At 41.3% G+C, this 22334-nt stretch overlaps 1 protein-coding gene across 2 annotated transcripts; it reads left to right on the top strand.

Moving 5' to 3' along the window:
- The first annotated feature begins 1969 nt into the window (after positions 1 to 1969).
- On the top strand, positions 1970 to 22329 carry LOC111963437 (JNK1/MAPK8-associated membrane protein-like). 2 transcript variants are annotated; one of them, XM_023986877.2, is made up of 7 exons: positions 1970 to 2655; positions 4415 to 4494; positions 4618 to 4784; positions 15908 to 16114; positions 16386 to 16567; positions 19807 to 19883; positions 20012 to 22329. In XM_023986877.2, the coding sequence occupies exons 1-7, from the start codon at positions 2652 to 2654 to the stop codon at positions 20228 to 20230; spliced, it is 936 nt and encodes a 311-aa protein (XP_023842645.1). In that variant the 5' UTR covers positions 1970 to 2651; the 3' UTR covers positions 20231 to 22329. The 2 variants fall into 2 exon arrangements, with proteins under 2 accessions (XP_023842645.1, XP_023842646.1); XM_023986878.2 differs by having other exon boundaries at positions 1971 to 2655; positions 4630 to 4784.
- The last annotated feature ends 5 nt before the right edge of the window (positions 22330 to 22334 follow it).

Raw genomic sequence — 22334 nt, 5'->3', positions numbered from 1 at the left:
AGTCCTGTAGCTTAGCATCTGCTTCATCTGACTGCTTTTTCATTGACCMAGTCACTTGTGCTTCCTGCTTTAATTTTTACCTGTAAGCAGGAATCAGGAGGATAGAATTATGGTCAGATTTGCCAAATGGAGGGCGAGGGAGAGCTTTGTACTCATCTCTGTGTGTGGAGTAAAGGTGGTTTAGAGTTTTTTTCCCTCTGGTTGCACATTTGACATGCTGATAGAAATTAGGTAAAACTGATTTAAGTTTCCCTGCATTAAAGTCCCCGGTCGCTAGGAGAGCCGCCTCTGGATGAGCGTTGTCCTGTTTTCTTATGGCGGTATACAGCTCATTGAGTGCGGTTTTAGTGTCAGCATCGGTCTGTGGTGGTATGTAGATAGGTACAAAAAATACAGATGAAAACTCTCTAGGTAGATAGTGTGGTCTACAGCTTATCATGAGATACTCTACCTCAGGCGAGCAAAACCTCGAGACTTCCTTAGATATCGTGCACCAGCTGTTGTTTACAAATATATATTGTCCACCACCCCCTGTCTTACCAGATGCCGCTGTTCTATCCTGCCGATACAACGTATGTCGTCGTTCAGCCACGACTCCGTGAAGCATAAAATATTACAGTTTTTAATGTCCCGTTGGTAGGTTAATCTTCCACGTAGGTCGTCAATATTTTCCAATGATTGCACGTTAGATAGTTGAACGGGAGGCAGTGGGAGTTTATTCGATCGCCTACGTATTCTCAGAAGGCAGCCCGACCTCTGCCCTCTTTTTCTCCGTCTTCTCTTCACGCAAATGACGGGGATTTGGGCCTGTTCAAAACAGGGGATTTGGGCCTGCATTTGGGGGCCTGTTCAAAAAAAAAAWWKWWTTTTTTRCCCCTAACAGATATGGGAGTTTATCAATGATTGATTTGTTTTCAAATTCTTTGTGGGTCTGTGTGATCTGTGGGAAATATGTGTCTCTAATTTGGTCATACAACTTTGCTAACACTTTATTTTATGGGTACCTAATACACCATTTATAAGGCATTTATAAATTGTYAGTTCGCCATTTATGAATCATTATTCTCACATTTGTAAATGCTAGTAAGCTAGTTGAACATGTGTTGTGTGCTTATTATTTTACCACGTACTGCTGGAATGTCTACCAATGGCATGTCCATCTTTTTGTGAAAAATTACACTGGTCACTCAAAACATTTATAAAATGTTTATAAAGTATAAATAGCACTCACTTTAGATTAAGGACTGCACAAAGACTTAACTAATGATCTGTAAATGGTTTATAAATGCGGGACCAATGATAAAGAAATGGTGAACACACAATTTATAAATAGTTTATCAGGTACCTTTAAAATAAAGTCTTACATTTTTTTGTGGGATTATGTGCATTGTCTGAAAGTGTTCAAAATATACTGAAAACATCAAAAATACTATATATACAGCTAAAAATGCAAAAATGTGAAGATCAAACCAAGTTGACTTTGATGTTAAAGAAAAGCTCTACTTACATCTGGTGCTAACGTGTATCCTTTGTTCTGATCTTGTCCACATTCTGATTGGGCCAAAATTTTTAGACAGGTGTAGACGATTAAGACATCTTAATCTTGATCAGATCTTCCTGACCACCTCCGGAGGTAGTCAGGTAGCCATCTGGAAATCAATCAAGTGCAGATTTTATTGGTCACATACATGTGTTTAGCAGATGTTATTGCAGATGAAGCGAAATGCTTGTAAAAAAATCAATARTTTTTTTTATTGACAGCTAGTACCATTGACTTATGGCATCAATAATTGTCTTAAAATAAATACATTCACATTATATTGAAAAAATCTTCAAATATTTTGCATACAGGGAGGCACCAGGAAATCTGGTCACAATGTGGACACAGTGGACGGATAAGAGAGACATTTTAACATCYTGTGTAGACGCGACACGCTTTGATCAGATAGTAATTAGATCATATTGATCAGATGATCACAAAACTCACATGTTAGCGCAAGGCGTAAACGAGGCTTAAGTGTGTACATTATCAATTTTGCTTATTTAGTTTATCTTACAAAATCAAGACGTCAATATTCTTGTGATGCTTTTTGTATAATTTTTTTTAATTACAGCTGAATTTGAGCAAATTCTGAATTTGCAATTAATCGAGATTAAACACACCAAACCATTAAAATATTTGACAGCCCTAGTAATATCATTTGATCAGTATTTGTCCACAGTGCTAAAATTGGGATTGGCATTCTTACGGAACCCAAGGTAGAGCTGTTGCGCGTATCTTTAGTCAGCTTGACGCATACAAACCAAAAAGGGCGAAGAAGTAAATTGAAGACCTATTGGGTTTCCACTAGGTACCACAGCAACAAAGTCAAAATTGGGTATATCGTATCAATTCATGAAATAAAAATTTACTTTATGGTTAGGAATTAGGTTAGCAGTGTGGTTAAGGTTTGCTTTAAAATACAATTTTAAGAAGATCAATTGCAGAAATAGGCGGGGTTTATGACTTTGTGCTTGTGGTAACTAGTGACGACCGAACCACTGTAGCAGGAGCTTCCGGTTTATCGGTTGCTGTAGCAGAAATGAAATCGTTGTTTGGAAACATCATGTACTAAGTATTCATCTAAATCGTATGGAGATTGAATAATAAGATGGGTATGTAGCTACATTATACTTGGAAAGTGTCTGCTTAATGATGTGATGACTTGAATATTACGCCATGTAGCCTAAGCCAGGAAACGCTAGTTAGCTATTTTAGCTAGCTAACCAACATACTTGCTAGTTTTTAGGTGATAAGTAACGTTACATTATATATACAAAAGTATGTGGACACCCCTTAAAATTTGTGGATTTCAGCCACACCTGTTGCTGACAGATGTATAAAATCGAGCACACAGCCATGCAATCTCCATAGGAAAACATTGTCAGTAGAATGGCCTTACTGAAGAGCGCAGTGACTTTCAACGTGGCACCGTCATAGGATGCCACCTTTCCAACAAGTCAGTTTGTCCAATTTTTGCCCTGGCCCGGTCAACTGTAAGTGCTGATATTGTGAAGTGTTAATGTCTAGGAGCAACAACAGCTCAGCTGCGAAGTGGTAGGCCACACAAGCTAACAGACATACATTACATTTACATTTAAGTCATTTAGCAGACGTTCTTATCCAGAGCGACTTACAAATTGGTGCATTCACCTTATGATATCCAGTGGAACAACCACTTTACAATAGTGCATCTAACTCTTTTAAGGGGGGGGGGTTAGAAGGATTACTTTATCCTATCCTAGGTATTCCTTAAAGAGGTGGGGTTTCAGGTGTCTCCGGAAGGTGGTGATTGACTCCGCTGACCTGGCGTCGTGAGGGAGTTTGTTCCACCATTGGGGTGCCAGAGCAGCGAACAGTTTTGACTGGGCTGAGCGGGAACTGTACTTCCTCAGAGGTAGGGAGGCGAGCAGGCCAGAGGTGGATGAACGCACCTGAACCACGGAGTGCTGAAATGCATAGCGTATAAAAATCGTCTGTCCTCGGTTGCAACACTCACTACCGAGTTCCAAACTGCCTCTGGATGCAAAGTCAGCTTCATGAAATGGGTTTCCATGACTGAGCAGCTGCATACAAGCCTAAGATGACCATACGCAATGCCAAGCGTTGACTCGAGTGGTGTAAAGCTCGCTGCCATTGGACTCTTCAGCAGTGGAAATGCTATCTCTGGAGTGATGAATCACACTTCACCATCTGGGAGTCCGACGAACGAATCTGGGTTTGGTGYATGCCAAGAGAACGCTACCTGTCCCAATGCTTAGTGCCAACTGTAAAGTTTGGTGGAGGAATAATGGTCTGGGGTTGTTTTTCATGGTTAGGGCTAGGCCCCTTAGTTCCAGTGAAGGGAAATCTTAACGCTTCACCATGCAATGACATTCTAGATGATTCTGTGCTTCCAACTTTGTGGCAACAGTTTGGGGAAGGCCCTGTCCTGTTTCAGAATGACAATGCCCCTGTGCACAAAGCAAGGTCCATACAGAAAGGGTTTGTTGAGATCGGTGTGGAAGAACTTGACTGGCCTGCACAGAGCCCTGACGTCAACCCCATCGAACACCTTTGGGATGAAATGGAACGCCAACTATGAGCCAGGCCTAATTGCCCAACATAATTTACCAACCTCAGTAATGTGCTTGTGGCTGAATGGAAGCAAGTCCARGCAGCAATGTTCAAACATTTAGTGGAAAGCCTTCCCAGAAGAGTGGAGGCTATTATAGCAGCAAAGGGAAGACCAACTCCATATTAATGCCGATGATTTTGCATTGAGATGTTCGACGAGCAGGTGTCCACATACTTTTGTTCATGTAATGTAGCTACATTGTTAGATGTCCGCAGTATTGTCAATAACTGACTTGTTGTATTACTGTTTCATTACAGCCGTAGCCATGAGTTCAACCTGTCCGGGACATTATTGTGGCAAGATGTTGATAAATGGCTCATTTGATGGAGAATGTGGGGTGAGTATAGTTCCAGCTGAATTTTAACAAATCAACTGAGCTGTTGGAAGGGCATTCTAGCTACTACTGTAGCACTAAGTTCTGTAACCTAGTATTAGGCTAAACCCATACTCTAAAATGCAGTTGAATTATCAGGTATGTCCCAGAGGAGAGAAGACAAACATGCAGAAGATCTGTGAGAAGTGTACAGAATCCCCTGAACTTTATGACTGGCTGTACCTGGGCTTCATGGCAATGCTGCCACTGGTTCTACACTGGTTCTTCATCGAGTGGTACTCTGGGAAGAAAAGGTAATGTCTCATTTTCAGCCCAAATTACTGCAGTCATAACCAATTGTGGCATGTAGGTTCAATCACTGGAGAAGCTAATCCATAAAAAAAAAACATTACAACCTATCTGTTGTGATAATTACGTCGTTTGCTCAATAACTTGTTAGTTCGTAAGCCTTGGCACCGTGATATAGGGCTAAAGGCAGAGATAATAAAAAGACAGTGGCAGAATAATTTCAACCACACCATTGTTTCATTACAAAACTGGAGAGCAACATCTGTCCGGTGAAGTCCACAAAACATATTGCATGAAACAAACAGTTACCTGACCTACAGCATGGTCAAGCAAGGTAATGTTTCCGACATTTCGGACTACMAAACAATTATTGATTTTAGAACCACAGAGTTTCTGCAAGTCTCAAAGAAAACAAGAGCTGATTCCACTATTCCAGCAACATTTCAACACCAACATTTCAACATCTTTCATTATATTTTTTTGTTTCACCTTTATTTAACCAGGTAGGCCAGTTGAGAACAAGTTGTCATTTACAACTGCGACCTGGCCAAGATAAAGCAAAGCAGTGCGACAAAAACAACACAGAGTTACACATGGGATAAACAATCGTACAGTCAATAACACAATATAAAAATCTGTYTACAGTGTATGCAAATTGAGTAAGGAGGTAAGGCAATAAATAGGCCAATAGTGGCGAAGTAATTACAATTTAGCAATTTACACTGGAGTGATATGTGTGCAGATGAGGATGTGCAAGTAGAAATACTGGTGTGCAAAAGATCAGAAAAACAAATATGGGGATGAGATAGGTGGTTGATTGGATGGGCTATTTACAGATGGGCTGTGTACAGATGCAGCGATCGGTAAGCTGCTCTGACAGCTGACGCTTAAAGTTAGTGAGGGAGATATAGTGAGGGAGATATAAGTCTCCAACTTCAGTGATTTTTGCAATTTGTTCCAGTCATTGGCAGCAGAGAACTGGAAGGAAAGGTGGCCAAAGGAGGTGTTGGCTTTGGGGATGACCAGTGAAATATACCTGCTGGAGCGCGTGCTACGGGTGGGTGTTGCTATTGTCGTGTCTTTGGCTATGCCGGATTAAGTGATATGACATGCTGTCTATAAAATCCTTTCTCTGTAATTAATATTACCCGATTAAGCTAATCATGTAAATCTAATTAACTAGAAAGTCGGGGCACCACGAAATAGTGTTTTATAGAGCTGTTATCTTCCGAATAAACTCTTAAAGTCCTAGTAATATTTTACATCAATAGCAGTCAATATTAATCGTCACCTTATTTCAGTCTCATCTGAACATCGTAGAATTCTTGTTTATCTTCACGAACCCTGGCTAACAAGTTGAATCAGCAATACAAAATTAGGTTTAATTATTTATTTATCTAACTAATCACACATTATCTAACTAATTACACAGAATTACATATACACCGAATTAATCATACATTGATTACAAATTATGTCATAAAGGAAAACGTCCCTAGCGGACGGAACAGATATGACAGCTGGTTACACAAAGAACAGGGGTTGGGTTTGAGTGAAAGAGCGGGAAAACTTGACGAACAAAGGGAGAAGCTATGTCTCTATCGGGCCGTAGGCAGCTAGCTACTCTATCGTAAATACAGAATCTTATGCATTCTAAATTACCGCCCATTTGGAAAAGGAAAATGCAATAAATATTTACTCTGAGCTGCACTTCAATAGGTTGGTGGTAGATGGAAGGCCGTGTTGCCCAACAGAGTCCTTTGTCCTTTGAAGAGTGTCTCTGGTGGTGAACGGAATACGTTGTAGTGTCGTCGTTGTGTGGTAGGTGGGATACTCTGTCCGTCCTTTCTTAGCCCACGTTTACAGCTGCTGTTGCTAACTCAACGGCTACGATGTCTCACTTCTTTAGTGAGTAAGAGTTCAAAGTTTATACCATTCACAACCAAAGCTCACGCTGAGGTTGGCTTAGTTCTGTAGTTGAAATGTTAGTCCTTTTCAACGTATGGACTGTCGTCCTATCGTCCTCGGAACCGATGGTTACATTTTCGTCAAGGGCTTATATAGTGGAGGGAGAGAAGGGTGTGTTTCATAGTTTATAACCCATGTCTCTTCACAGGGGCGGGCCACTGATTGAGCAGAGCTCTAACTTTATGAAAACCCAAATCTCTCATTTTGAAGCTAAAATTAAATTATTATTTTCACAAATAGTGTCATATTTAAACATTTAAATTGCACAACAATTCCATGTGAATCTGATAACTATAATGTGTAGACTTTCCCAGATACAGTTTATGTCGTCCTGTCATCAGTCATAATGTCTCAGATGACAACCGAACTGACATCATATTCATTAAGTACCAACGCATATTTTCAACTGCTTCTATTACCGAAATATGGTTCCTTTCCCCCCACTTGTTTGATGTTCCCAGACTATGTTTAACAAAGGCTATTCAAGAGTCCTTCAGTAGAGTCAGAGAGAGAGGGAAGGGAGAAAGGTATTTATGGGGGTGTCATAAACCTTACCCAGGCGGAGCTTTACCTAGCAAAYACTTATAGATGACCTGGAGCCTGTGGGTTTGGCGACAAATATGTAGCGAGGACCAGCCAACAAGAGCATACAGGTCGCAGTGGTGGGTAGTATATGGGGTTTTGGTGACAACACGGATGGCACTGTGATAGACTGCATCCATTTTGCTGAGTGTTGGAGGCTATTTTGTAAATGACATCGCCGAAGTCAAGGATCTGTAGGATAGTCAGTTTTACGAGGGTATGTTTGGCAGCATGAGTGAAGGAGGCTTTGTTGCGAAATAGGAWGCAGATTCTAGATTTAACTTTGGATTGGAGATGCTTAATGTGAGTCTGGAAGGAGAGTTTACAGTCTAGCCAGACACCTAGGTATTTATAGTTGTCCACATATTCTAAGTTGGAACCGTCCAGAGTAGTGATGCTAGTCAGGCGGGCAGGTGCGGGCAGCGATCGGTTGAAGAGCATGCATTTTGTTTTACTAGCATTTAAGACCAGTTGGAGGCCACGGAAGGAGTGTTGTATGGCATTGAAGGTCATTTGGAGGTTTGTTAAAACAGTGTCCAAAGAAGGGCCAGATTTTACAGAATGGTGTCGTCTGCATAGAGTTGGATCAAAGAATCACCAGCAGCAAGAGCAACATCATTGATATATACAGAGAAAAGCGTCGGCCTGAGAATTGAACCCTGTGGCACCCCCATAGAGACTGCCAGAGGTCCAGACAACAGGCCCTCCGATTTTACATACAGAACTCTATCTGAGAAGTAGTTGGTGAACCAAGTGAGGCAGTCATTAGAGAAATCAAGGCTGTTGAGTCTGCCGATAAAAATATGGAGATTGGCAGAGTCGAAAGCCTTGGCCAGGTCGATGAATACGGCTGCACAGTAATGTCTCTTATTGATGGCGGTTATGATATCATTTAGTACCTTGAGCGTGGCTGAGGTGCACCCGTGACCAGCTCGAAAACCAGATTGCATAGCGGAGAAGGTACGGTGGGATTCGAAATGGTCGCTGATCTGTTTGTTCACTTGTCTTTCGAAGACTTTTAGAAAGGCAGGGCAGGATGGATATAGGTCTGTAACAGTTTGGGTCTAGAGTGTCTCCCCCTTTGAAGAGGGGGATGACCACGGCAGCTTTCCAATCTTTAGGAATCTCAGACGATATGAAAGAGAGGTTGAACAGACTAGTAATATGGGTTGCAACAATTGCGGCGGATCATTTTAGGAAGAAAGGGTCCAGATTGTCTAGCCCAGCTGATTTGTAGGGATCCAGATTTTGCAGCTCTTTCAGAACATCATRTGTCTGGATTTGGGTGAAGGAGAAACAGGAGCGGGCTTGGGCCAGCTGCTGCAGGGGGTGCAGAGCTGTTGGCCGGGGTTGGGGTAGCCAGGTGGAAAGCATGGCCAGCTATTGAGAAATGCTTATTGAAATTCTCAGTTATCGTGGATTTACCAGTGGTGACAGTGTTTCCTAGTCTCAGTGCAGTGGGCAGCTGGGAGAAGGACCTCTTATTCTCCATGGACTTTACTGTGTCCCAAAACTTGGAATTAGTGCTGCAGGATGCACATTTCTGTTTGAAAAAGCTAGCCTTTGCTTTCCTAATTGACTGTGTGTATTGGTTCCTTACTTCCCTGAAAAGTTGCATATCGCGGGGACTATTCGAAGCTAGTGCAGTACGCCACAGGGTGTTTTTGTGCTGGTCAAGGGCAGTCAGGTCTGGAGTGAACCAAGGTCTGTATCTGTTCTTAGATAAAAACATTTTTGAAAGGGGCATGCTTACTTAAGATGGTGAGGAAAGCACTTTTAAAGAACAACCAGGCATCCTCTACTGACGGGATGAGGTCAATATCCTTCCAGGATACCCGGGCCAGGTCGATTAGAAAGGCCTGCTCGCAGAAGTGCTTTAGGGAGCGTTTGATAGTGATGAGGGGTGGTTGTTTGACCGCGGACGAGGGCAATGAGGCAGTGATCGCTGAGATCCTGGTTGAAAACAGCAGAGGTGTATTTAGAGGGCAAGTTGGTCAGGATGATATCTATGAGGGTGCCCATGTTTACAGAGTTGGGGTTGTACCTGGTTGGTTCCTTGATAGTTTGTGTGAGCTTGAGGGCATATAGCTTAGATTGTAGGATGGCCAGGGTGTTAAGCATATCCCAATTTAGGTCAACAAGCAGTACGAACTCTGACGATAGATGTGGGCAATTAATTCACATATGGTGTCCAGGGCACAGCTAGGAGGTGAGGGGGTCTATAACAAGCGGCAACAGTGGGGATTTATTTCTGGAGAGATGGATCTTTAAAAGTAGAAGCTCAAACTGTTTGGGCATAGACCTGGATAGTGTGACAGAACTCTGCAGGCTATCTCTACAGTAGATTGCAATTCCGCCCCCTTTAGCAGTTCTGTCTTGACGAAAAATMTTGTAATTGGGGATGGAAATTTCAGAGTTTTTGGTGGGCTTCCTAAGCCAGGATTCAGACACGGCTAGCACATCAGGGTTGGCGGAGTGTGCTAAAGCAGTGAATAAAGCAAACTTAGGGAGGAGGCTTCTGATGTTAACCTTTCTAGCGCAGGCGTTCCGCTAGCGGAACCCCTCGACAACATTCCGCTTAAAAGGCAGCGCGGGAAATTCAAAAATATTTTGGGGAAATATGTAACTTTCACACATTAACAAGTCCAATACAGCAAATGAAAGAGAAACATCTGGTTAATCTACCCATCGTGTCTGATTTCAAAAATGCTTTACAGCGAAAGCACAACATATGATTATGTTAGTTCAGAGCCAAGTAAAAAAAAAACTTTTCCAGCCAAAGATAGGAGTCACAAAAGCAGAAATATAGATAAAATTAATCACTAACCTTTGATGATCTTCATCAGATGACACTCATKGGACATCACGTTACACAATACATGTATGTTTTGTTCGATAATGTGCATATTTATATCCAAAAATCTCAGTTTACATTGGCGCGTTACGTGCAGTAATGTTTTGATTCCAAAACATCCGGTGATCTTGCAGATAGACACAGAAATCCCAGAAATACTCATAATAAACATCGATAAAAGATACGTGTTATTCACAGAATTAAAGATAGACTTCTCCTTAATGCAACCGCTGTGTCAGATTWAAAAAAAACTTTACGGAAAAAGCATAATCTGAGTACGGCGCTCAGAGCCCAATCCAGCCAAATCCAGCCAAAGAAATTTCCGCCATGTTGGAGTCAACAGAAGTTAGAAATAACATGATAAATATTCACTTACCTTTTGATGATCTTCATCAGAATGCAGTCCCAGGAATCCCAGTTCGACAATAAATGACTGATTTGTTCCATAAAGTCCATAATTTATGTCCAAGTAGCCACTTGTTTGCTAGCGTGTTCAGCCCAGTAATCCATCTTCATGAGCACTAGGTCCAGACAAAAACTCAAAGTTCCGTTACAGGTCGTAGAAACATATCAAACGATGTACGAAATCAATCTTTAGGATGTTTTAAACATAAATCATCAATAATTTTCCAACCGGAGAATTCCATTGTCTGTAGCAAATGACTGGAACGAGAGCTAACTCTGTCGGAAGTGCGCGTCACGAGCCCGAGACACTCTGCCAGACCTGACTCAAACAGGTCTCATGAGCCCCTCCTTTATAGCAGAAGCCTGAAACAACAAGTTTCTAAAGACGGTTGACATCTAGTGGAAGCCTTAGGAAGTGCAACTTAACCCCATAGACACTGTGTATTCGGTAGGCCAAGCTTTGAAAAACTACAGACCTCAGATTTCCCACTTCCTGGTTGGATTTTTCTCAGGTTTTTGCCTGCCATATGAGTTCTGTTATACTCACAGACATCATTCAAACAGTTTTAGAAACGTTAAGAGTGTTTTTTATCCAATACTACTAATAATATGCATATATTAGCATCTGGGKCAGAGTAGCAGGCAGTTTACTCTGGGCACGCATATCATGCAAAAGTGAAAATGCTGCCCCCTATCCCAAACAGGTTAACATGCATGAACCCAAGACTTTTACAGTTGCAGAAGTCAACAAATGAGAGCGCCTGGGTCACACAGAGCCTGGGTTAACTTCTACATCACCAGAGGAACAGAGGAGGAGTAGGATGAGGCTACGGCTAAAGGCTATAAGAACTGGTCGTCTAGTGCGTTGGGAACAGAGAAAAGAAGGAGCAGATTTCTGGGCGTGGTAGGATAGATTCAGGGCATAGTGTACAGACAAGGGTATGGTAGGGTGCGAATACAGTGGGGGTTAACCTAAGCATTGAGTGATGATGAGAGAGGTTGGATCTCTGGAGGCGCCAGTTAAGCTGGGTGCGGTCTCCGCATGTGTGGGGGGTGGGACAAAGGAGCTATCCGAGGCATGTTGAGCAGGACTAGGGGCTCCGCAGCAAAATACAACAATGAGAGCTGCCCTAAACAACAGTATTCAAGGCATAATGACATTAGAGAAAGGCATAAAGCAATCACAGGTGTTGATTGGGAGAGCTAAGACAACAACGGGTGAGACAACAACGGGTAAACAGCTAGGACAACAACAACGAATGGGCAGAGCGCGTCAGTTAGCTACACACAGGGCCTGAGTTTGAGGCTGGGGCAGACAGATAGATAAACAAAAGGAAGTACCGTGTTAATGGACAGTCCAGCAGGCATCGACTGTGTAGCCGAGTGATCATAGGGTCCAATGAAGAGCAATAGATGAAACAGGGAACCGTTCGGTAGTCGATTACTACGTTGAGCGAGCGGGAGACACGGTGTTCAGGGAGCTAGCAGGCCAGGGCTAGCAGATGGATCATCACCAACGACGCAGAGGCCGGTTGAGAGCACATCGGCCGAGTTACTTCAGCAGACCAGTCATGATAGATCGGCGGGGCTCCGTGTCGATAAAGGGTCCAGGCCAATTGGCAAGAGAAGTGTTGTAGTTGGTGTTAGAGGTCGACCGATTATGATTTTTCAACACCGATACCGATTATTGGAGGACCAAAAAAGCCGATACCGATTAATCGACCGATTTTGTATTTATTTATTTGTAATAATGACAATTACAACAATACTGAATGAACACTTTGTTTAACTTAATATAATACATCAATAAAATCAATTTTAGCCTCATATAAATAATGAAACATGTTCAATTTGGTTTAAATAATGCAAAAACAAAGTGTTGGAGAAGAAAGTAAAAGTGCAATATGTGCAATGTAAGAAAGCTAACGTTTAAGTTCCTTGCTCAGAACATGAGAACATATGAAAGCTGGCGTTCCTTTTAACATGAGTCTTCAATATTCCCAGGTAAGAAGTTTTAGGTTGTAGTTATTATAGGACTATTTCTCTCTATACCATTTGTATTTCATTAACCTTTGACTATTTGGATGTTCTTATAGGCACTTTAGTATTGCCAGTGTAACAGTATAGCTTCCGTCCCTCTCCTCGCTCCTACCTGGGCTCGAACCAGGAACACATCGACAACAGCCACCCTCGAAGCAGCGTTACCCATGCAGAGCAAGGGGAACAACCACTCCAAGTCTCAGAGCGAGTGACGTTTGAAAACTCTATTAGCGCGCACCCCGCTAACTAGCTAGCCATTTCACATCGGTGTACACCAGCCTAATCTCGGAGTTGAATAGGCTTGAAGTCATAAACAGCGCAATGCTTGAAGCACAACGAAGAGCTGCTGGCAAAACGCACGAAAGTGCTGTTTGAATGAAGCTTACGAGCCTTGCTGGTGCCTACCATCGCTCAGTCAGACTGCTCTATCAAATTTAAGACTTAATTCTATCATAATAACACACAGAAATACGAGCCTTAGGTCATTAATATGGTCGAATCCGGAAACTATCATCTCGAAAACAAAACGTTTATTCTTTCAGTGAAATACGGAACCGTTCCGTATTTTATCTAGCGGGTGGCATCCATAAGTCTAAATATTCCTGTTACATTGCACAACCTTCAATGTTATGTCATAATTATGTAAACTTCTGGCAAATTAGGCGGCCCAAACTGTTGCATATACACTGACTCTGCGTGCAATGAACGCAAGAGAAGTGACACAATTTCACCTGGTTAATATTGCCTGCTAACCTGGATTCTTTTAACTAAATATGCAGGTTTAAAAATATATACTTCTGTGTATTGATTTAAGAAAGGCATTGATGTTTATGGTTAGGTACACATTGGAGCAACAGTAGCGCACCGTATCATTATATGCAATGCAGGACACGCTAGATAACTACACATGGTTGATGATATTACTAGTTTATCTAGTGATTATATTGATTTTGTTTTTTTATAAGATAAGTTAATGCTAGCTAGCAACTTACCTTGACTTACTGCATTCGCATAACAGGCAGGCTCCTGTAATCAGGTGGTTAGAGCGTTGGACTAGTTAACTGTAAGGTTGCAAGATTGAATCCCCCGAGCTGACAAGTAAAAATCTGTCGTTCTGTTTTTTGCATTGGATATATTTACCATATCATATGAAACATAAACATTTTACCTTATCATTAGTAGACATTGTGAATGATTTAAATCGAAGAACATTCAGAAAATCTCTTCCAATACACATTGCCTGTGAGCATCAGAGGTGAACCAGTTGCATACACAGCTCGAGCAAGACATTCATCAGCATTTCTCTGACTACGTTCCTCCATTGAGTCAACAAAAACTTCTGATTCCAGGAGCGAACCAAGAGCTGTTGCTATTGATAAGGTGTCAGATTCATCATTTCCATCTCGAATAGAAGTAGAGGGACCTCTGACAAGAGGTTGCTTGTTGTGAGCGCTGAGGGAATTGTATGCACTTGGCCAGATGATTCTGCATCTTTGTTGCATTCTTCACATATGATTTGGCACAGTATTTGCAAATGTACACAGCTTTTCCTTCTACATTAGCTGCAGTGAAATGTCTCCACACATCAGATAGTGCCTGTGGCATTTTCCTCTAAAGATTACAAAAAAAAATGTAAAAATAAAACAAAATACAATTCCATGTACAGATAAATAGTTAAGCAGTTAGATTAAACAACTCATTTGTAAGATGAATGTTTTAAAATGAAACCTGTAGGTGAATTAACACTCAGTTAGCAGGCTCAAGCAAGCTAAAACCCACATGGTAGCAAAAACTAACTAGCAGAAGTTGTTAACAAGTTAGAAATTATTTAAACACACTTTGCTGTAGGCTACTATTTACTAGTTAACAAAAAATCATGTATGTCATATAAAATATATTGACCCCACCCAGTATTGTAATCAAAACTTACCAGAAAGGATGTGGTCCTTAGCTCAGACAGTGTAGTAGTGTGGGCTCAATAGCATCTCATTAGTGTGCAAGATCTTGAGAATCAACTGTACATGTGATGGAAGAGTGCACTGTGTATGCAGAGGCTTGCAATTCCATTGAATTGGGGATAGTTTAACCAAAATATGCCACAAGACCTATAATTGCCTTATGTGTATCCCACAAAAAAGGTTCACTGTTATAAGCTAACTTTTTTTGATGAATTAAAAGCAAAATTCCCAACATTCCCGGGCTTAAATTCCCATGGAAAATTTCCTGGAAAAATTCAGGAAATTTACAGGAAAGTTTCTGACCCTTTGCAACCCTAGTGACAACTAAAAGATACCAAAAATATCTAACTAGACACCGGAGGACAACAACACAACGATATGCAACAATTCTATTTTTTTCTGTCAATAATGACATTTGGTTTGTGATGTGATTGGTCTGAAGCCAAATCCAAACTTGCTTCCCTTGACACTTTTTTGGAGGGTTTTGTTCGCTCAGATTCTTTCTCTGGTGAGATACATTCAGCTTCTTAAGAATGTAAGGAAGTTTATGAAACTCAGAGAGATTAAAGAAATTATTTTGTATGTTATTTTTTTTCTTAGTCATTTTTTGGGGGGAAGCCTGGCATCCCATTGCATCCATGAACACTGGATGCTTTTTAGCTCCACTGGTCATACCCATGGCCAATAGACTACATATTGTGACATTTACTGTAGAGCAGTGTTGGGGAAGCTACTCTGAAAATATAGTTGACCAAGTTACCAATTACTTGTGAAAGAAGTTAAGTTGCATTAAAGCTACCATTTTTTWAAAGAATAAAACTGTTCATTTAACTAAAGTTACTTTGAAAAAGTAGTTCACTACATCCAAGCTACTTCGTTATAAATTATCATATGGAAATCTGAAATGTCTTAGACTACAAATTGCAAGAACAGATTACTCTGGAGTCAGCTGTTAACAGAATGTGTAATTTAGCCTATTAAACACAAAAACGATGTTTCAAGTGTGAATTAGGCATGTCTGATGCTGAAAAAGAAAGGAAATTCTTGACTACTTCTTGACTACTTCACCCATATTGTATTTTATTTTTTTTTGCTACATGGCAAAACTAACTACTTAAAACACTAGCAAGATTTTGAATTTGGTTCGTCTACCATCAAGCTACTGCAAAATGTAGTTGAATTACTGGTTGAACTACATGCAGTTCATTACTCCCCAACACTGCTGTAGAGGTATTTTATGAAAGGAGTTTAACATGGTCCTGTAGTAGTCTACTTGGTAACTCACGTTAATGTTACTGATATTATGTATATCTTTCTGAAGCTCCAGTGCCCTCTTCCAACACATCACAGCCCTGTTTGAGTGCAGCGCTGCGGCTATGGTGACTCTGCTGGTCAACGACCCAGTGGGTCTGCTGTCTATCAGGTCCTGCAGAGTACAGATGCTTTCAGACTGGTACACCATGCTGTACAACCCCAGCCCAGACTACATCACCACTCTACACTGCACACAGGAAGCTGTCTTTCCCCTGTGAGTAGCCTATGGCTCGTCAACGTCATGAATTGGATCTATGCACTTTTAGGGCTGGTTTCTCAGTTAGTCCTGGACTCAAAGCATGCTGAAATAGCTTTTTAGTCCAGGATTAATTTCCGTCTCTATCTGGAAACAGTCTCATCATCAACTGATATGAGCTGAACATATGAAATTGGTTGGCATGTTCAGCTTCAGAGCAGTGTGCGCACCATCAAGCACAGTGAGATGTTTTGTTCATTGAATAACAGGACTTATTCTGTATCCGCAGGTACACTATAGTGTTGATCTACTACGCCTTCTGCCTGGTGTTCATGATGCTGCTGCGTCCACTTCTGGTCAAGAAGATCGCCTGTGGTCTGGGGAAATCTGACCGCTTCAAGAGCATCTACGCTGCTCTCTACTTCTTCCCTATCCTGACAGTCCTGCAAGCTGTGGGAGGCGGCCTGCTCTGTGAGTATGCTTTCAAATAAGGGTCCGGTCTGATTCGGGCCAACCAGGTTCGGTTTCCATTTATATAGTATTTATGGTTACATAATTGATTTATGTGAAATGCATTATTTTAAGGCCATAGGTCTTGTCGCCTCGGAAGCCTAGGCATCTCACGTTCTGTTCCAATGCCTGGGGAAGTTCTCCACAGGAAGACCAAAAATAAAATGTCCACCATAACTATTGCCAGAGATCACACAGGCCACACTATTTGATGGGTTTGATAAGTAGAAATGTGTCACTAGTTTCCATGCAGACTCCATGGAAACTAGTGACACATTTCTACTTATCAAACCCATCAAATATTGTGGCCTGTGTGATCTCTGGCAATGGTTCTGGTGAACATTCCTGCAGTCAGCATGCTAATTGCACACCTCAACTTGAGACATCTGTGGAATTATGTTTTACCAAATAGGGCTATCTTCTGTATACCAACCCTACCTTGTCACAACACAACTGATTGGCTCAAATGCATTGAGAAGGAAATAAATTATATTGAATATTTGTGTGTGTGTATATATACAGTTGAAGTCGGAAGTTTACATACACCTTAGCCAAATACATTTAAACTCAGTTTTTCACAATTCCTGACGTTTAATCCGAGTAAAAGTTCCCCGTTTTAGGTCAGTTAGGATCACTACTTAATTTTAAGAATGTGAAATATCAGAATAATAGAGAATTATTTATTCCAGCTTTTATTTCATCACATTCCCAGTGGATCAGAAGTTTACATACACTCAATTAGTATTTGGTAGCATTGCCTCTATATTGTTTAACTTGGGTCAAACGTTTCGGGTAGCCTTCCACAATAAGTTGGGTGAATTTTGTCCCATTCCTCCTGACAGAGCTGGTGTAACTGAGTCAGGTTTGTAGGCCTCTATGCTCGCACATGCTTTTTCAGTTCTGCCCTCAAATTTTCTATAGGATTGAGGTCAGGGCTTTGTGATGGCCACTCCAATACCTTGACTTTGTTGTCCTTAAGCCATTTTGCCACAACTTTGGAAGTATGCTTGGGGTCATTGTACATTTCGAAGACCCATTTGCGACCAAGCTTTAACTTCCTGACTGATGTCTTGAGATGTTGCTTCAATATATCCACATAATTTTCATCCCTCATGATGCCATCTATTTTGTGAAGTGCACCAGTCCCTCCTGCAGCAAAGCACACCCACAACATGATGCTGCCACCCCTGTGCTTCACAGTTGGGATGGTGTTCTTTGGCTTGCACGCCTCCCCCTTTTTCCTCCAAACAAAACAATGGTCATTATGGCCAAACAGTTCTATTTTTGTTTCATCAGACCAGAGGACAATTCTCCAAAAAGTACGATCTTTGTCCCCATGTGCAGTTGCAAACCATAGTCTAGCTTTTTTATGGCGGTTTTAGAGCAGTGGCTTCTTCCTTGCTGAGCGGCCTTTCAGGTTATGTCGATATAGGACTTATTTTACTGTGGATATAGACACTTTTGTCCCTGTTTCCTCCAGCATCTTCACAAGGACCTTTGCTGTTGTTCTGGGATTGATTTGCACTTTTCGCACCAAAGTACGTTAATCTCTAGGAGACAGAACGCGTCTCCTTCCTGAGCGGTATGACTGCTGCGTGGTCCCATGGTGTTTATACTTGCGTACTATTGTTTGTACAGATGAACGTGGTACCTTCAGGCTTTTGGAAATTGCTCCCAAGGATGAACCAGACTTGTGGAGGTCTACAATTTATTTTTCTGAGGTCTTTGCTGATTTCCTATGATTGTCCCATGATGTCAAGCAAAGAGGCACTGAGTTTGAAGGTAGGCTTTGAAATCCATCCACAGGTACACCTCCAATTGACTCAAATGATGTCAATTAGCCTATCAGAAGCTTCTAAAGCCATGACATCATTTTCTGGAATTTTCCAAGCTGTTTAAAGGCACAGTCAACTTAGTGTATGTAAACTTATGGCCCACTGGAATTGTGATACAGTGAATTATAAGTGAAATAATCTGTCTGTAAACAATTGTTGGAAAAATTACTTGTGTCATGCACAAAGTAGATGTCCTAACCGACTTGCCAAACTATAGTTTGTTAACAAGACATTTGTGGAGTGGTTGAAAAACGAGTTTTAATGTCTACAACCTAAGTGTATGTAAACTTCCGACTTCAACTGTATATATATTTACACCCCTTTTTCTCCCTAATTTTGTGGTATCCAATTGGTAGTTAGTCTTGTCCCATCGCTGCAACTACCGTACGGACTCAGGAGAGGCGAAGGTCGAGAGCCATGCATCCTCCGAAACACGACCCAGCCAAGCCGCAGTGCTTCTTGACACAATGCCCGCTTAACCCGGAAGCCAGCCGCACCAATGTGTTGGAGGAAACACCGTACACCTGGCGACCGTGTCAGTGTGCATGCGCCCGGCCCGCCACAGGAGTCGCTGGAGTGCGACGGGACAAGGACATACCGACGCTGGGCCAATTGTGGTGCCGCCCCATGGTTCTCCCAGTCGTGGCCGGCTGCGACAGAGCCTGGACTCGAAACCAGAATTTCTAGTGGCACAGTGACTTAGACCACTGCGCCACTCGGGAGGCCCCAAAAATGAACTTTTAACAAGGCACACCTGTTATTTGAAATGCATTTCAGATGACTACCTCATGAAGCTGGTTGAGAGAATGCCTAGAGTGTGAAAAGCTGTCATCAAGGCAAAGGGTGGCTACTTTGAAGAATCTCCAAATATAAAATATATTTTGATTTGTTTAACACATTTTTGGTTACTATATGATTCCATATGTGTTATTTCATAGTTTTGAAGTCTTCACTATTATTCTACAATATAGAAAAAAAATAAAGAAAAACCCTTGAATGAGTAGGTGTGTCCCAACTTTTGACTGGTACTATATATATATATATATATATATATATATATATATATATATATATATATATATATATATATATATATATATATATATATATATATATATATATATATATATATATAGATACTTGGTGTCAAGGTAGTTATATAATATTGTACTAAATAATAGCATGTTATCTGACTGTAGTGTTTCACCCCCCCATCACTAGTTAACAGCCATCCTAAAAACTAAATCCAATACTGAAGTTCTCCAGACTTCCAATAGTCGAGGCAATGAGACAAGATTTGGGCAGGCGAGACTAAAGGTCTTGCCATGTGACTGTGGTATAAGCTTGATGCTTTCTGTTTTTCAGATTATGCTTTTCCATACATTATTTTGGTGTTGTCCCTGGTTACCCTGGCAGTGTACATGTCAGCCTCAGAAATACAGGCAAGAAACTGCGTATTTTATATTTCCCTAACCAACATTTTTTAAGTTTGATATCAGCTCAGTCAATATAATTGTTTGAGCACATATCCCATTTCCTAAGTGTTTCCTCCCTTTACTCCTATCCATAGTCTTTCAAGAATCTCGCTGCCAAGAAGAAGAGGTTGGTGGTGCTCTTCAGCCATTGGCTCCTTCACGCGTATGGCATCATCTCCATCTCCCGATTGGATAAACTGGAGCAGGACCTACCTCTATTGGCCCTGGTACCTGGACCCGCCCTTTTCTACCTGCTCACTGCCAGGTTCACTGAACCTTGCCGGATTCTGTCAGAAGGTGGCAACGGCCACTAGAACTATTATAGATGGATGTGGGTATTAAAGTTAGACTCAGGGAATTGATGTTGCCACGAGCAGCACCGCAGATATTGAGATGAGCGTGACGCAAGATTTCGGTCACACGCCTTCTGTGCATGTTCAGGGGTACACTTCACCCTCTTACAGCATGGGAGACGCTGGACCAAAACAGTGGAGAAGTTGAGCTTTGTGCATCAACGCTCTTAGTTGTTGCGGAAATTTACCCACTTTGCTGTTTACTTTCTGCGTCTATGTGATATTGCCGAGTCTACCTTTAATGTCCACCTGTCTATCAATTCAGGAGGTGTTGTCCATGGAGATATATGGATGCTAGCCTTTACTGCCTTCTCTGAGTATGGTAGAAGGATGACTGCTGCATGCAGTGTTGATAGTTGATATTCCTCTCACAGTGAAAAGGAAGATTTTATGATATTCCTAGAACTAAGGTGGGAATACAAACAACATGTGTACATACTGTATGTCTATAAACTACAAAGCTCCATATATTTAAAGTGTTTATTATTGAATGGTATTGTGTCCACATGAATGTTGTCTTTACAACCTAAGGCCTAAGATGTACTGTTCCTCATTGAGGCTGTTTTGAGAAGTGTTTTGTATATAGATATTCACTCTGTCATATTATTTTGGGCTCCTGAGTGGCTCAGCGATCTAAGGCACTGCATCTCAGTACTAGAGGCATCACTACAGACTCTGGTTCGATCCTGGGCTGCATCACAACCGGCCATGATTGTGCGCCGCCCTATGGGACACCCAATTGGCCCAGCGTCGTTAGGGTTTGACCGGGGTTAGGCCGTCATTGTAAATAAGAATTTCTTCTTAACTGACTTGCCTAGTTAAATAAAAAAATCATATATGCTCAACATCCTTGATTGTTTTAAGCTCAGATATCCTTGATTGTTGCAGTGCAATCAAAGATGGTCTCTGGATTGTCCAATAGTTTAAGTTGAGTTAGATGTTCTTAAACTAAATCTACTGTGCCAAAAACTCTGAACACATGTGTCACGGCTCCTCCTCTGCATTGCAGGGGCGGTTCCTCCTGCAGGCAGAGGAGGGTCGTTAGTGATTGGAGCCACCTGGGCTCAGGGTATAAACTGCTTCACTAATCACTTCTCTCTCTCTCTCTGCTCCTCCAGGTATGATCCTGTTTTGTTTGTTCCTTTGTAGTTGTACATAGTTTTCACTCAGTCATATTTACACACACAGATTCAAACATCCATGCACTTTACATACACCTTACATTATGATACTTCCACACCTCATTCCTTTTTCTTTGTTTACAGTTAATAGTTTTGGTTTAGAATAAAGAACCTTTTTAATTGGCCTATACCTGTTGTTCGTATACCTGTTGTTCGTTTTAATTGGCCTATACCTGTTGCTCGAATGAGGGGACACGAACAACAGGTATAGGCCAATTAAAAAGGTTATTTATTCTAAACCAAAACTATTAACTTTAAACAAAGAAAAAGGAATGAGGTGTGGAAGTATCATAATGTAAAGTGTATGTAAAGTGCATGGATGCGTGAATCTGTGTGTGTAAATATGACTATGTACAACTACAAAGGAACAAACAAAACAGGATCATACCTGGAGGAACAGAGAGAGAGAGAGAAGTGATTAGTGAAGCAGTTTATACCCTGAGCCCAGGTGGCTCCAATCACTAACGACCCTCCTCTGCCTGCAGGAGGAACCGCCCCTGCAATGCAGAGGAGGAGCCGTGACACATGCATACGTCCAGTGGCAGATAAAATAGTTTATTATAACCTAATATTATGTTACAAGCCAAGTGGAATATAGTTCCATTATTTTGCTTGATCAAAAATGGAATGAAAATTATCCTGCTGTTTCCCCGTAAATGATGTTGGAGAAATACGCTTGTTGGATAGTAAGGAAATTAAATTGTGAATGTATTTTATGCATGCTCATAGAATGCTTGTAAATAGATGACAATGGATGTGTTTATTAGAAATATATAATTTTATTGCAGTGTAATTTTAAAACATACAGAACGAGGACTTGACTAGCTACAATTTTGACTATTGTAAAATGTATTGTTCAATTAAACTTGTGAAATGCTGTGTGT

This window comes from Salvelinus sp. IW2-2015, linkage group LG4q.2 (assembly GCF_002910315.2).
Source record: "Salvelinus sp. IW2-2015 linkage group LG4q.2, ASM291031v2, whole genome shotgun sequence".
In the NCBI taxonomy this organism is placed as follows: domain Eukaryota; kingdom Metazoa; phylum Chordata; class Actinopteri; order Salmoniformes; family Salmonidae; genus Salvelinus; species Salvelinus sp. IW2-2015.
The sequence above is the reverse complement of the archived record's forward strand: the minus strand, read 5'-3'. Positions and strand labels throughout refer to the sequence as shown.